This window comes from Misgurnus anguillicaudatus, chromosome 18 (assembly GCF_027580225.2).
Source record: "Misgurnus anguillicaudatus chromosome 18, ASM2758022v2, whole genome shotgun sequence".
Lineage (NCBI taxonomy): Eukaryota > Metazoa > Chordata > Actinopteri > Cypriniformes > Cobitidae > Misgurnus > Misgurnus anguillicaudatus.
Window position 1 is genome coordinate 34517081 of NC_073354.2, and position 17131 is coordinate 34534211.

General features: G+C 35.5%; 2 protein-coding genes across 2 annotated transcripts; one reads left to right on the top strand and one right to left on the bottom strand.

Annotated features, from left to right (window-relative positions):
- The first annotated feature begins 1513 nt into the window (after positions 1-1513).
- On the top strand, positions 1514-9097 carry chgb (chromogranin B). Its single transcript, XM_055186526.2, has 5 exons — positions 1514-1690; positions 1895-1941; positions 2077-2170; positions 2705-3963; positions 8468-9097. Exons 1-5 carry the CDS (start codon positions 1645-1647, stop codon positions 8525-8527), a joined length of 1506 nt encoding a protein of 501 aa, XP_055042501.2. The 5' UTR covers positions 1514-1644; the 3' UTR covers positions 8528-9097.
- On the bottom strand, positions 8833-16898 carry trmt6 (tRNA methyltransferase 6 non-catalytic subunit). Its single transcript, XM_055186527.2, has 11 exons — positions 16465-16898; positions 15536-15675; positions 15343-15452; positions 14260-14351; positions 14100-14183; positions 13886-14010; positions 13466-13791; positions 11684-11769; positions 10847-10949; positions 10275-10361; positions 8833-9482 (listed from the first exon to the last, which is right to left on the bottom strand). The coding sequence occupies exons 1-11, from the start codon at positions 16572-16574 to the stop codon at positions 9315-9317; spliced, it is 1431 nt and encodes a 476-aa protein (XP_055042502.2). The 5' UTR covers positions 16575-16898; the 3' UTR covers positions 8833-9314.
- Between the last annotated feature and the right edge of the window lie 233 nt (positions 16899-17131).

A 17131-nucleotide genomic window follows, 5' to 3' on the forward strand; every position in this document is an offset into this window, starting at 1 on the left:
ACTGCTATAGCTTTAATGAAATATCACAACACTAGACTCTTACATTACAAATTTGGTTTGTCTTTAGTATTTAGCCAACTATAGGACTATATATTGTATTGTATTGCAATAATTACTAAACTTTGTTTATGTATACTATAGCTAATATTCTGTAGTATTAACTGTAATGAATTGATAAAACTGTAGTGAAAGTATATTTATCATGGTAAGGTTCAAAATCAGTGTAGTATCTATGAATATTTTAAAGAATACTATAGTAAATAAAAGGGGACATTTCACAAGAGTTTTTAAAGCTGTCAAATAAATCTTTGGTGTCTCCAGAGTACGTAGGTGAAGTTCTAGCTCAAAATATAAAATATAATTTATTATAGCATGTTAAAATTGCCACTTTGTGTCCTTTTAAATACAAATGAGCTGATATCTTCACTAAATGGCAGTGCTGTGGTTGGATAGTGCAGATTAAGGGGCAGTATTATCCCCTTCTGACATCACAAGGGGAGCCAAATTTCAATGACCTATTTTGCAGAGAATGGTTTACCAAATATTAAGTTACTGGGTTGTTCTTTTTCATGTGTTCTAGCCTAGGTTGATAAAAGCACTGGGGACTCAATTATACCACTTAAACATTTTTTGTTTAATTTGTAAACTATAGTAACCACATATAAACAATGGTTTTACTACAGTAACCATGATATTTGTAATAAAAACGACTTTTATAAAAATGGTAATCAATATAAAAAGAATATTTTTGATATTACTACACTCACTGTCAAAAATGTGCTGTAGTTATGCAGCTGTTTGCCAGCAACTTACTGTAGATTTAAATGTACGTTATTTACTGCCAACAGTTTGTTCAAAGTTAAATAAACATTAAACATTAACCAGTCTTTGTCTTTACAGAATAAAATAACAGCCCTTATGCAAAGCATTCTGGGAACCAGAAATCATCATAAACCCTTTTCAGTTTTTTCCGTCAGATTTTGGTTCCCAGAATGCTTTGCATGAGGTTGTTATTTTATAGTTTTATTCTGTAAATACACAGAATTGTTGTTAATGTTTAATGTAACTTTAAACATAATGTTGCCAGTAAATAACAAACATTTAAATCTACAGTATAGTTACTGGCAAACAGCTGGTCTACAATTTTTAACAGTGTACAGCATGGTTAAATTTCCTAACTTTTAAAGGATATTAACATTGCAAAATATTATGATACACGACATAAAATAAAAATTTATGCAATAGGCTACATTTCGTTTTATGTAAAAGATGCCTAAACAACGTTAGCCTAGTAAAGCACGGTGACAACTTGCCCCATTCTCCGTTTACTGTTTTATGTAACTAAACACATTAAATCACACATAACATGAAGGTTAAATCCATTAAAGGCTAATGTTTCGTCTTCAACCTAATCACGCGTAGGTTAAGTGGCAAATCAAAAACAATTTGGTCATTCAATTCACATGGGCTGTGACGTAAGCAGCCCACGAACTCACGAGCTCAAGTCCTGCGTGTCCCAGGGATCGCACAAAACAGACGCAGCGCACGCTCGGAGCAGCAGTACGCGGAGATCCTCTCTTCTGCTCGAGACTACAAAGAAAACCGAAACCCATCTGGACAACATTGAAAACATCGGTGTGCACCATGAAGTTGGTGGTTTTGGTCTCTTTGGTCGTTTTTCTCTCTGCAGGTAAGCGAGACTCGTGCACATTAATCATTATTTAACCATCATTTCAGCACCATGGTCAGCAGCGCGCGCGCGCCAGTTTGCTGCAGAAGAAATACAATAGTAGCTTATTATGGAAAATTATTATTGACTTGAAAATATATTGATGATAAACGATAAAAATTAAATATATGGCATTAACCTTTCCACACATTCGTACTATTTTAGATGGAGAGTCCGTACCAGTTGAGCAGGACGTCAGGAGAGATGACCTGGTATGCTGGAGTATAGTATGCTTTGGCAATGTTTTTACTATGCCAATAAAGCTAAATTAAATCTATATATTTTTTTTTAACTATACAATGCATTTCTCTTTCCAGTTGTAAAAGTTTATTATAATTTCATTTCAGCTTACCAAGTGTTTGGTTCAGATCCTTTCTACGGCATTGTATAAAACAGACACTACTCCACTGCATCCAGAATGTAATAACATCCTTAAGACAGGTATGTTGTGGGTACTTTGCTCAGTTTGCGGTGTATTGCTTACTGTAAAAAAAGATATTTTAAATACTTGAACACATTTGAGACTTTCTTTTTGCTTATCAACATTATTTTGCCATAAAAGTGCAGTCAGACTACAATAAGTTTTTATTTATTTATTTTGGTTAGAATGCATCTCACTTTTATGCAACATTGCACGTCTTTGCATCCTTTGTAGGTCAATCTGTGAATCTGGATGTTTTTAAATGAAACGTAACTCAAAATCCTATCTGACTGCACCTTTACATTCTTTGTAGTGTAATCTTGCATGTAAATGTATTTCAATTTTCATTAGGACATATAGTGTTTGAACAGTCAGACTTCATTATCGTCATCATTACTAAACTCAGTACACCATTCTTGCTGGCTGGGTCAGTGGTTTGACTCTAAGTCGAATAAGTGCCAAGCACAAGCAATGGAAAAAAATTGGGTCATGACTCGAGGTATCTGAATATGCATGTGTGTTTTGTTCCCATTGCTTTTTCTTTTTGATTTTAGGTTCAGGTCGTTCCTCAGCTGTAAAAATGAGTGAGGATAAAACTGTTGAATCATCTCAGGGGGAGCAGATCAAACCAAGAGGAGAGTCTAAAGGCAAGGAGGAAGATATAATTGAGGATCTTCTCAAAGCTCACGCATACAAACGGGAGGACATGCATGAAGAACGAAGCCAGGAAGAATTTCCAAGTTTTCTTAAAAGAAATATCCAACGTGAGGAAGCGGATGACGAACGAAGCCAGGAAGAGTTTCCGAGTTTTGTCAAGAGACGAATCAGAGAAAAGCTTGACGAACCAGAAGATGAACGAAGCCAGGAAGAGTTTCCGAGCATGTACAAAAGAACCAGCAAATATAAAAAAGATACAGAGTATGACAGAAGCCAAGAGGAGTTTCCTCAGAAAAGACATTTCCCCATCTTCCACCTCGAAAAGCGCGATAACCCTGATGACGAGCGCAGTCAGGAGGACTTCCCCTCATACCCATACAAAAGAAGTCACCTGACAGCCAAAGAAAAGCGTGAAGATCCGGACTATGACAGAAGCCAAGAAGACTTCCCAAGCTACAACCACAAAAGAAACCCTGAGGGGGAGGAAGAGGAGGAGGAAAGCAGAGAGAAGCGCATCTGGAAACCATCCCACAGATACCACTACAAGAAAAAGCACCACAAACGAAGCGATGACTTACAGAACCAGGATTTACAAGATGAAGACTATGAAAGAAGTCAAGAAGACTTCCCAAGCTACCCCCACAAAAGAAACCATGGCACATCCGACTTTCTGGAAAAGAGGTCTGAGGAGGTGGATGAGGACATTGAGAAAAGATACTGGAAACCCACGCACAGATACCATTATAAGAAGCACCACAAACGCAGTGGAGACTCATCTGAAGACGATTATGAAAAACCGTATGAGAGCAGAGAGGAGAACGAAGGAGCGGACAAACGGATCTGGAGGCCGGAGGAAGACGAGCTGAGGAATCACCAGAGCTCTGCGGAGGAGAAGGAGAGGGAGGAAGCGTTGAAGTATCTCACTGAGAAAAAGAAAGAGCTTGAAGAACGTCTACTCGACAAGGGTGACGTTTACGACAAACGCTCGCCCTGGATTTACAGAGGATATTATCATCCGGCCTGGTACAAGAGAAACCAGGAGGAGAGCGACCAGCATCCCTATCGTAAATTAGAGGAGCTCGCCGAGACCCTTCGGTACAAAAGGAGCATGCACTCTCAGGAGTCACCTGACCAGAGGCTTCCCACACCCGAAGAGGTACAGTATCAAATACATTTATTTATTTAGCATACACTATTTTAAAGCAACTTACTCCATCAATGAGAGACCCTGATTGCAGATTTTGACACGTGCTTGTAGTGATAGCATTATGTTAAGCTTAATGCCTTGCTCCAAAATTTACTAGGAATCCACATGTGACCCTGGACCACAAAACCAATCATAAGAGTCAATTTTTTGGACATCATCTGAAAAGGTGAATAAATAAGCTTTCCATTCATGGTTTGTTACAATATTTGGCAGAGAGGCAACAAAAACAGGAATCTGTGGGTACAAAAAATTAAAAATACTGAGAAAATCACATTTAAAGTTGTCCATATTACTAAGAATAAATAATTTTTTGATCTATTTACAGTAGGAATTTATAAAATATCTTCATGCACATGATCTTTATTTAATATAATGATTTTTGGGATTAAAAAATCTACAATTTAAAGGCAATATACCCATGCTACTTGTAACTGGTTTTGTGGTCCAGGGTCACATACATTCGCGGACAGTGCTTATCCTTGTCCCAGGCTAAAATGCATGTTTGAGATTCCTAATTTAAAAACATCTTGCACTGACGTACCCTAACACAGTGTTTCTCAACCCTGGTCCTCAAGGACCCCCTTCCAGAAAGTTTTAGATGTCTCCTTATTTAAAACACCTGAACCAACTCATTAGCCTCCTTCCAGAATGTCTCCCTCCCAAGTTAATAATTTAAATCAGGTGTGTTAATTAAGGAAACATCTAAAACATTCTGGAAGGGGTCCTTGAGGACCAGGGTTGAGAAACACTGCCCTAACATATATGGGCGATTCTCACGAAATCCAGACTTAAAAGGTGTCCTGCATCAGATTTTTTTAAAAGCCTATGAAGCCAATTTTTTGAACATATAAGATTAAGTTCTGAACTTACCATAACCATTATTTTTAGAGGATTTAAAAAATATTTCCTATAGAATTATTTACATTTTTTAGATTATTATTATACAAAATGCTCATTACCGCAACATGATATTGCATTAAATATATGAGTTTCGGTAATGAGAACTAAAAAGTTGTCTAGGTACTATGACAAACAAACTTTCAACTTTTATCTGGAGAGAAAAAATAAGAACTGCTTACCTGGTAGCCTTCTTGAGTGTCACAGTCAATTATGTCCCTTCCAACTATTTTTGTTGAAAATGTTAGTTCCCTTGAGGGCTTAAACAATGATTGAAAATTGTTGTGGAGGATGAGAAAATTGGTCTTGGACACATTTATATTCCTTATTATTGTCTCTACATTTACTAATGATCACCAAATACCATGTTTCTTTATTGTAAATGTTTATATTATAACATGCACTGAAGCGTTTTTTTTTTTTAAAGATTTTTTAATTATAAATATTTCCATGTCAAAGAACCCAAATCCAGTCATAGACACATTGCGGTAATGAAAATTTTACCCTTAAATGAGGAAAAAACAACAAAATTGGTTTGTATGATGTCATTTGAAATCATGTGCAAAATAGTACGTGAAGAGATGTTTATAACTGTATGCTTCTTATTTTTAATACTCTTACTTTGCATTTACGTTATTTAATCACAATGTTATGACACATCATAAGTCTAATTTTGTGAGAATCACCCATATCAGTGCCATTGTTTTGTCCCAAGATGCACATCAGTATTGTTTTTTGTAAGGTTTGTTTTTGAAAACTACTTAAATGTCCTTATATAACTAAGGTCTAGTCCTGTCCCCATAGTCTTTCAAAGTCATATGGCTTTCTTTGTGTAAAGCATTCAAACATCTGCATTTGACGTGTTGTGATCACAGGACAAAAAAATCCATGATTTGCTTCACTGACGTCAAACCTGATGTGACTTCAAAATAATTGGAAATATGGAACCATGGGTGAGAAAATGATATGATCAATGGATATTGACTCAGACCTTTGTTCATCCCTTACACAAAAGCACTGCATTGTGTAGTTTTTGGTCATTTCTAAAGCAGTTTGCTCTTAATGAATGAAAAAGAAAAGCAGAACAAAGCTAAACATCTTCCACACAAGAAAGAAAACCATTAAAAGACAATCATATAGCGAAACATCAATATCCTACTACATCGAGCAGTTAAAAAAACAAGCAATAGTCGGGACTAGACATGAATTATAAATGTAATGCATGCTATAACTGCAAATAACTGTAACCATTAGACAGAAAATCAAGGGCAGATTTGCTGCCTGAAGTAGTTTATGTATCTCTGCGTGGATGTGGATAGGCTGTAACTCTCCATCTCCTTTAGCGGTGATTACCTTCTCACATCAATATCTCTCCGATGACTACTTCTGCCAAATGCTCCCCTGATGCAAGGACATTTAAGTACCTCGATAAGTCTTTATAACAAACTATGCAGAAATCACAATTATATAAAAGTATAGACTAGAGAGACAGTTTAACTCCACGGCACGCAAAGAGAATCATTTCACATCGTGGCAAGGAAATTGCATAATTTTCAGCAATTCTCTACTGAGAACTGCGGTAACAGTATATTCATGGCCTAAATGTTCTCACATTTCACAATAAAACAAACTGTTCTGTAGTTTCTGTTACTAGATAGCAAATATACAAATGCAGGGATTGTACTTGTGTTTGGTATTAAACTATTTCGTACGTGAATAAAGAAAGTATGCAGGGACAAGTCAACCAATGCAAAAGAAATGAAGCGCTCAAATGCAAAACCCTCTAAGTGCGTCTGACATTTAGCACTTTTTTATGAGACTCCTAATGAATTCGACCAACAAACTGGTATTTCTGAACGACCTGAGGCTGAGATTAAGCGGATTTGATGCTATAGTGAATTTAAAGGCAGGGTGCATGATTTTTGAAAAACACTTTTGAAAAGGGAGTAGGGTCTGGTACCAAAACACACTTGTAGCCAATCAGCAGTAAGGGGCGTGTTTAATAACCGACATCGTTACCTGGGTTGCGTATGTGTGGGGTGTGTTTGTTTAGGTGATTTCAAATGTCAATTCAATTTTATTTATATAGCGCTTTTCACAAGTGTTAATTGTTGCAAAGCAGCTTTACATGAGAAGATGTAGAGGAGGACACAGAAAATCAATAGATAATATAAGAAGTAGAGATAGCGGCTAAGGTTAAACCATACAAGCGAGCATATTAATAATGTAACGTATACAGTAAAGTGCTAAGTTAAGCCAAAGTTGGCTGACTCTCCCTGGGACGAAAAAACCCAATGGGAAAAACTCCTAGAAGAACAAAAACCCTTGGGAGGAATTAATATATATTTATATATAGATACGGTAGGGATAGGAGGCGGGTAAGCGGATTAAACTGGTTTAGCTGGTGGTCGTTGGTCGGGCATCGGCTGGTCATCACATTGAAGGACAGCCAGAAATGTCAGAGATCATGCACCCCACCTTTAAAGGGACACTCCACTTATTATTGAAAATATGCTTATTTTCCAGCTCCCCTAGAGTTAAACTCTAGGGGAGCTTTGATTCTTACCATTTTGGAATCCATTCACATGATCTCCGGGTCTGGCGCTAGCACTTTTAGCATAGCTTAGCACAATCCATTGAATCTGATTAGACCATTAGCATCGCGCTAAAAAATAACCAAGAAGTTTCAATATTTTTCCTATTTTAAACTTGACTCTTCTGTAGTTACATCATGTACTAAAACTGACGGAAAATTAAAAGTTGCGATTTTCTAGACAGATATGGCTAGGAACTATACTCTCATTCTGGCGTAATAATCAAGGACTTTGCTATTACGCACTGCCTGAAAATAGTCCCCTTGGTTACTTTCAATAGCAGGGGACTATTTTCGGGCACTGCGTAATATCACTACGCCTGCTGCCGCCATGTTACATCAGCAAAGTCCTTGATTATTACGCCAGTTTGAGAGCACAGTTCCCAGCCATATCTGTCTAAAAAAAAAAAAAATCGCAACTTTTAATTGTTCGTCGGTTTTAGTACACAATGTAACTACAGAAGAGGCAAGTTTTAAATAGGAAGAATATCGAAACTCTTTGGTTATTTTTAGCGCGATGCTAATGGTCTAATCAGATTCAATGGATTGTGCTAAGCTATGCTAAAAGTGCCAGCGCCAGATCTGGAGATCAGATGAATGGATTCCAAAACGTTAAGAATCAAATGTTTAACTCTAGGGGAGCTGGAAAATGAGCATATTTAAAAAAAAAGTGGAATGTCCCTTTAACATCATCATCTGATTTTTAACTCTTCATTTATATTCACGCATTTGGCAGACATTTTCATTCAAAGTTTGTAATCTCTGATAGTCGAGCCTAAAAAACCTTTGCGCTGCTAACGTAATGCTATACTAAGCTACAGGAACATCCTGATCCATCTCTAAATCTACCACAGAGATGTTGAGAAAGGTCACCAATTTCAAGGGATGTTTTCTATTGAAAAGAGCTGTTAAGATTAAAGTTACGAGACAAAGCATCACAAAATTTCTCTTTTGTTCCTTTAGTTGAAAGAACTGGAGAAACTTGCCTCTGTGGATCAACAGATGAAGGAGAACCAGGCATGAACCTTCAACACCATCATCTTTCTCCGTTGCTCGTTTTACTTCCTATCAGCTTGACATGTGCCGCCATGGGCTACTTTAGATATTAAAAAGATCGTTCACCCAAAAATGTAATCATTTTCAGTGCAATTGCCTTTAGGGTGAATAGAGGGGAACTAAACTTTTTTGGGCGACTTTCCTTTCAATGCATTATTTTACATCATATCTGTATTAGATTTTAACTATTGATGCAAGTCAGTGTATGTTTACTGTGAAAGTCTGAGAAACAAAGAAAAGTCTGAGAATAAAAGACAACATCCTACAGACACTTAATGCTTGATAATATATTTTCTCTCTTTATTGCATAACCTAAAAGAACATAGAAAACAAATTGCTTGCTTATTATAAATTGCAATCTGAAATGATGCATTTGATAGCATGCTTCTCGATGTTAAAGTTACAGTACGTGTTTTACGGTTGCTGTTGTTCTTAATGACTGTTTGCATTTAATAAAATCTGTTATTATGGGACCAAAGCTGATGTATGTGATGTTGGCATGCTTTCAAACACATTATTAAAAACACATATACTGTGTTTACAGGTGCTTCATCTTTTTGTGAACAAAACTTGATGTTTCTGAAAAAGTAATATCCTGTTAAAAAATAAATAAGATGAGGGGGAAATCCCTTTAGCTCAAATCTTGGAAAATATAAAAAGAAATGACGACTTTAAATAAAGTCTTAAACCTATGAAGCCTGAATGTGTGATTCAACACCAATTTGGTTTCTTCTCACTTAAATAAGTTAAGCCGCTAAACTGAGCTGTCACATGATGGACTGCTCTCATCCAGTTTCATCCTCTTGGCAGCGGGCTCCTCCGATTTCTGCCGATTCCCAGATTTGTCCACAGTGGTTCCGGATAGGAGATATCCTCCACCTCCGCTCATCAGCAGCACTGGATGAGTTCTGTTCGGCAGCACCTGAAACATTCATTCAGCATGAAATAATGGGCATAATACTATACGTTTTTTTAACATAAGTCTGTAAATGACATGAAGCAGACACTGGCAGCCATGTAGATATACAGTATTTACCACCGTCACGGTTCCCACACCTTAGTTAACTTCAAATTCAAGGACCTTTTAAGGACTTTCCAGGTCCAATACCCTCAAATTCAAGGACTAAATGTGGGGACACATTTCAAGTGAGAGCAAGGTTACATCGTGTTACCCTTTAAGATACATTGTTACAGTTCCCTTTCAAGGGACACTTTGGGGACGCCTCCAGGGGTAAGTGCATCTGAATGTGTATATCAAATTCAACCAATGGTGAGGCTTAACGAAAAAGATGTTTAAGAAGTATATCGCTATCTGAAATATTGCCAAAGATGGCATTACACGGACTCAAAACGTATGGCAAGGGAGACGCAGCGTCTCGTTCCTTTCTCATGGAACAAAAGTTACATTTGTAACCCGAGACGTTTTCATGTCTCAAACACAACTATGCCAAAAAGCATTTGCATACAGAAGATATAAGCATTTAAAGCGAACAGTTTAGCACGTGTGCTTAAAAAGTCTAGAATTTGTATGATATTATTCTACACTACACAGGGAATAATATGGATTTTTTTCCAGAAACTTTTTGCATAAAATTGATTCAAGCACTTTCAAAAACTTTCCAGAGCCTTGAATTTCTTCCCACATATTCACAAACTTTCAAGGGTTTAAAGGACTTGTGGGAACCCTGCACCACATAAATGTATGTGATATTACCTGATAATGTCTGAGCCAGGAATCTGTTAATCTGAGGTTAATCGCTCCTCCTTGTTCCCTGAGTTTTGTATAGCACTCAATCAAAGGCTGTGAAAGACAGATCACATACTAAATACAGCAGGAATCCAAACTTCAGATTCATTTTATTAAAAAACCTTTTAAAGGGACTTCTTGTAGAACGGCAGCTCCTGCTCACAATATGCTTTGTTTTTTAGGTAAAAAAAGACAATTCATTTTATTCCTATAGCAGAATTCCTAAAATGGGGTTCGGGAACCCCTAGTGGTTTGCAAGAGAATTGCAGGGGGTTCGTGAGTTGATAAAAAACATAAATATCAATCACAAACTAACAAAGCATATATGAGGCTGACAAAAAGTCTAAAAACCAAAAACTAATAAATGTTACAATACATGATAAGGGATGGATATTGTAAGAATGGCGTCTTAAACAGGACAACATGTTAAAGCAGATAAAGAAAAAACCTGAGAAGGAACATCATCTTAATTTTATATAAAGCATACACGCACAACTGTCTTCGTTTTACAATCAAAGATTATAAGACTCGGTTTTTACCTCTCTGTACTGGCAGTAGACAATGAACGGTCGTGATGGTGCTACAAACTTCAGCAAACGCATTAATACAGGACATGGATGGAAGCGACTTGCAATAACCAACCTGAAACAAACAGTCCAATCACAATATAAACCAGTGGGTCAAAGCTCCTGTCAATCACTAGAAGCAAAGACGGCTTAAAGGATTAGTCTTAAAAAATAAATAAATAAATAAACAGATAATTTACTCAGCCCATGTCATTTCTTTGTTCAGTCGAGAAGAAATTATGTTTTTTGAGGAAAACATTCCAGTTTTTTTCTAATTTTAATGGACGTTAATGGACCCCAACACTTAACAGTTCCAATGCAGTTTAAAATTACAGTTTCAAAGGACTCTAAATGATCCCAAACGAAGCATAAGGGTCTTATCTAGCAAAAAGATTGTCATTTTTGGCAAGAAAAATAAATAATATGCACTTTTAAACCACAACTTCTCTTCTTCCTCCAGTTGTGTGACGCACCTGCGCGACCTTACGTAATTGCGTAATGCCGTGGAAAGGTCACGTGTTACATATATGAAATGCACATTTGCGGACCATTTTAAACAATAAACTGACACAAAGACATTAATTAGTATTTTAATATTAAACTGTTAAGTGTTGGGGTCCATTAAAGTCCATTAAAATGAGAAAAATCCTGGAATGTTTTCCTCGAAAAACATAATTTCTTCTCGACTAAACAAAGACAGAAATCAACATTTTGGATGACATGGTGGTGAGTAAATATCTGGATTTTTGGACTAATCCTTTAGTATATAAATAAGTATATTAAAATGAGTATAATGTTAAAGTAACATACCCATCTGCATTTTGACCCTGCAGTAGAGCTGAAGCTGAGGTTAATTTTCTCCTCTTCTCCTCCAACTTCACTTTCTTCTCTTGAGCCTGTAAGATTCAAAAACACCAATTAAACAAAAGCTTTGAATCTTATTCATATGCTTTGGGTCAGATCTCATGACATTGGCCCTTTGGAATTAATTAAAACTCCCTTTTAACACTTTTAACTAGTTTATCTGCTTACTTATCTCCAATAGTGTGTACAGTAAGCATGCACCACCAGAGATCAGTGTCATGCAAAGCTGCACAATTATGACAAAAATCGTTACAAATATCATTGATATTGTGATTATTAGTGTCGATTAATAGATTTTACATTGAAGTTTTGAATGTTTTATAACTTTTTGTGACACAGCTGCATGGGAAATTCTTAAACATCCAAAGCTAAATAATATATTGTAAATAACAAATAATTATGGGAGTTATGTGGTTAGTAAAAATCCAAAACAAAATGGCTAAAGGACACGTCAACTTTTCAATTTTAAAATCTCTTATTCACCACTGTACTCGGTGCACAAACATACTGGTGAAACGCATAGAAATAAGCACAAATGAGCAGCTGTAATTGAGGCTTTTGGCCAATATGTAATTGTTTCACCAGTAATTGAATTTCGGATTAGTTTTTCGATCAATTGTGCAGCCCTAGTGTCATGTCTGGTTGTTTTTCCCCACTGAAATATTAAGCACAAATTTTAAAAATACATCTCATATGATGTATTTTACTAGAAATAAATTGCTGCCTCAATTTATTTTACAATCACACTGATCCTCACTAAATTTGTTTAAAATGTCTAGTGTTTACTTCTCTTTATTTTTTTAGATTATCACAGTTTTTTTATTTGTTTTATTTAGATTATCATAGTATTCATTTATTATTTCACAATTACATTTTTTTTGTTAAGATTATCATAGTTTTTTGTGTTTTTTTGCATTTCATTTCTTTAGTTTAGATATCGTTTTTTTGTTGTTTAGATATCGTAGTTTTTTGTTTTCATTTATACTCTCATTTATTTTTTATTAACATTTTTTGTTCAGATTATATATTTTTTAATATATCTTTTTTGTTTAGGTTATAGCTTTTCATTTGTTATTTTTCATTACATTTTTTGGTTTATCATAGTTTTCATTTATTTTTTATAATTTTTTTGCTTAGATTATCATAATTTTCGTTTTGTAAATTTTGTTCAGATTAACATCAAACAATTTTTTTTATTTTTTTATTTGATTTGTTTGTTTAGATTATTATAGTTGTCGTTTTTTTCTTAATTTTTTGTTAAGATTATCATATTTTTCGTTTTTTTCCTTACACTTTTGTTTAGATTATTGGATTTTCATATTTTAAGATAGGTCAAAGTTGAAATAATAAAATATATAAAAATAAGCAGAACTATATAACTAAACATAAAATGGTAATGATAAAATAGTTTTAGTGGCAACTTTTTTAAATAAAGAGAAAAATCAGTTCTTGGGACACAAAAGTGTCAGAAGTTCACGTTGTGATAAAAATACAATAAAGTTCAACTGACATATATCAAAACAAATATCATAAATGGACTGTATGTTACACAATTATTTCTATATCATTATTCTGACCAATCGTTTTTTGTATATTAAATTTTGTGATTTCTAGACATTTCTTTTAAGCTGCTTTGCAACAATGCACATTTTAAAAATAAGCTATATAAATAACATTTTATTGGATAGAAATACACAGATATCTTAAAAAAAAAAAAAAAACTCATACCCGCTGTTGTCGCAGTTGTTCTCTCTCTGTTCTCTTTATTTCCTCCTCTGGATCAATGCTGACTTCCATGCTGTGAGTTTCTGAGTTCCTCTCCTCCAAAACACCTGAAGTTTCCTGAGAAGACTCCACCTGTCCATTCCTGCCTCCATCAGCCTGAGAGTCTGTGTCCTTCTCGGATAAATCCAAAGTTCCCGCCAGCAGAGCGTTAACCTTACACATAGGAAACTCATGCAGCGTCTCATGAAAGTGTGACGGAAAACCAAAACTCTCCATGCCGGCTCTTGTCGGCCCACCACCGGGATACATCTGAATAACTGAGCCATAACCTGAGAGAATGAAACACGGTCACGTTCACTGGTTCCAATAAATGCTATGACATCTAGATAACACAGAAAGATGAATGAATACTAGGTTGAATACCTCCCATCCTCTCCATTACAGAGCCTAGAACAAGTCCAGCACAGGTCTCAAAAACAATGATCTTACTGCCAGCGTGAATGTTACCCAACGTGAGCATCTGAGCCAAAGTATCATAGCGCAGATGACTAGAAGTGGTGTGTAGAAGAAACTATTTATTAAATTAATTTAATTTGCATATACAGTGTGTTCAGTTTGGTTTCATCAAACTACATACCAGATTTTCCCAGGTTCTCTGCCGTGGTACATCAAGGCCAGGAGTCGAGTGGAAGGTTTGAGGATTGTGATATCGCTTTCATACCTGCACAAATGAAGGAAAACCAATTATGTTTTACTGTAATTATACAATCATCAAATATTTCAGTTTTTAAACTCACTTTTTCTTTTTTTTCTTGATGTATTTTGCTTGAGCAAATTCAGTCTTGTCCTTAAATGTCGTGCTGTTGTCTATTAGTTGCTGAACAATCTCCTTAAAACACATGAATGAACATATAAACACAGGGTACGAGTAGGGCACAAATGGTTCTCACAACGCCCCTGTCCCAAATGCCACCATGCGGTCTTCCTACAAGTTTGCACTTCCGTTACGTAACGTCGCTTTGACTGTTGGGAAAAAGTTTGCGGCGACGCTTGCACAAATGAGGGCTAAAAGACATATCATGAAAATTTGACTTTTTTAGGTGCTATATTTGGTTCCCCAGTGCTTCTATCAACCTAGAAATTGTGTAAAAGATCAACCCAGTAACTTAGTTTTGGTAAACCATTCTCTGCAAGCATGTCAAAAAATAGATCATTGAAATTTGGCACCCCTTGTGATGTCAGAAAGGGATAATAATGCCCCTTAATCTGCACTATTCAACCATGGCACTGCAATTTAGTGCAGAGATCAGCTCATTTGCATTTAAAAGGACACACCCAAAAATGGCATAAATAAATTATCTATATGATATTTCGAGCTTAAAATACATACGTACTCTGGCGACACCAAAGATGTATTCAACATCTTTAAAAGCCTTGTGAAATGTCCCCTTTAAGAAAGGATGGATATGAAAAAAATGAAGAATTTTTTTCTAAAATTTACACATTTTTTTGGGATGTGAATCTTCACTGGCGTGTGAATCTCATTGAATTTGTGTGTGGACACATGATTGACGATTTGTACATTCAAACTGCATGATAAACTTGTAAATTTCAAAATGTTTGTGCATAGTTGTACATCTATATTTAGTGTTTATGAAACATAATTAATGAGAATATAATTGTATTTTTTTTGCATGTGAATTGTTTTTGGTGAATGTATATATATACTCTGTACATGTGAATTAGGTCTTAAGCATATAAAACTGGCTATGCATGTGTGCATCGTGTGCAACACTGTGCTATTAATATTTGGATATTTTAATGCAAAAATCGTACATATTGTACTTTTAATGATTTTGAGATATTTGTACGAAACACACCTGGCCCTTTAACCCTTGCTCTTTTAGTGTTTCAATATCATCTCTGGTCAGTTTTTGAGATCGGCCATCATCCACTATATGCCGGTTATCTTGGCCCGCTTCCTTAGAATCTAAAACATACAAAAAGACAAACATCATCTCATCTCATCAAGAAAAAATGAAATTAAAAGATCACAGCAACAAAAAACCTTACCGTCATTACTCAAAGAGCTTCCGGCGCGTTTCACTGTCTTCAGTTTGAGCGAACCACCGGACTCAATCTCAAATATCGACCCGTACACATGTCCGACTGCATTGTCCAAGAAGAACCACTGCTTCTCAAATATCATTTTCCTGAAAAACACAGAATAATGCCAACAGGCACTTAAAGGGATAGTTCACCCAAAAATTTTGATTCTGTCAATATATACATAAAGGAAGATATTTGTAATCAAGCAGGAAACAGAAGCACCATTGACTTTTATAGCAGGAAGAATGAATAATATGGAAGTCAATGATGCTAATAAATGGTTTGGTTACAAACATTGCTCAAAATATCTTGTAAATTACGACAGAAATTACTTTTTTTGGGGGTAAATTATCCCTTTAAGAGTAATATTATTTAGTACTTTATTTCATCAATGACAAATATAATACCCTCAATCTTTTGTGCTTGATTACATTTAGTGTTATAATTTATTACATACAGTATTTGCATTATAAACATCCCAACAATAAAACCACTTTTCAAATCACAATTTAAATATTTATGTTACAGTTTTAGTAAAAAGATTTTAAGAAACGTTCAGCAAAAGGTTGACAGCAAATACTTTTATAGGTATAATCTTATAATAATGACAGCTGAACGTGAGCTGGTACCGACATTTGTTAAAAGCTTTAAATGTCACAAATTTCCTCCTTCTGGTTAGTGACATAAAAACCTGAATATTTTCTAATACTTATTCATCTTTTTTGCGTCATAGCGCTTCGTTTTCAAAATCAAATGAGATTTTCAACGTGACTTTTGGAGTCCAGTGCATTTATAACATCAAAGCCTTGTCTGTCTGTACAATGAATGTGGCAAAGCTAAATTTATGAGAGTGACAATAATTACGTTGTGAACAGGTCACCAGTCACACTCACTTTTTCTTCTCGATCTGCACAGATTTGAAGACCTCTCCTTTCTTTAGCATAACATAATCTCCATAACTGATCTTGCTCTCCGCATCGTTGTCTTCTACGCACTCCGCCATTTACAATAAATAACGGGGCTGAGAGGATTTTTGAAAATATCTGGCACGATGTTTTCACACTAATGTAGTAAATTTAAAGAGGGGCAACAAAACAATAATTTCATACAAGCGCTGCTCCCGTCTGCACGTGTGTACAGTCACTTCCTGCTCGAATAGGCCGATTAATCGATCGCTGAAGAGCCACAGCCAGGAAGATCAATCGATAACAACAACAACAACAAAAAACATATAATTAAAACGCAAAAATAAACAAAGAATTACACTTAATGAAAAATTATAAACTGTACACTGGGTTTACACAAACATGATGTGGCAAAGCATAGCTACCATGTTGCCAACGGTACCTTTTTTAACATACATAATAAAAGTCACTTTAAGTACAGAATTCATACTCGGTAGGATATTTGCACCGCGCGCTGGGCAGCAATTTTAGTCATACGTCCACTTGAACAGGGAAAAAAGTTTTTTTTTCCAAAAGCTTGCTAGTGTTACAATATACCAGTACTGTTTTCACCAGCTGTTTAACTTGATATCAGCTGTACCATTAATATTGTTTC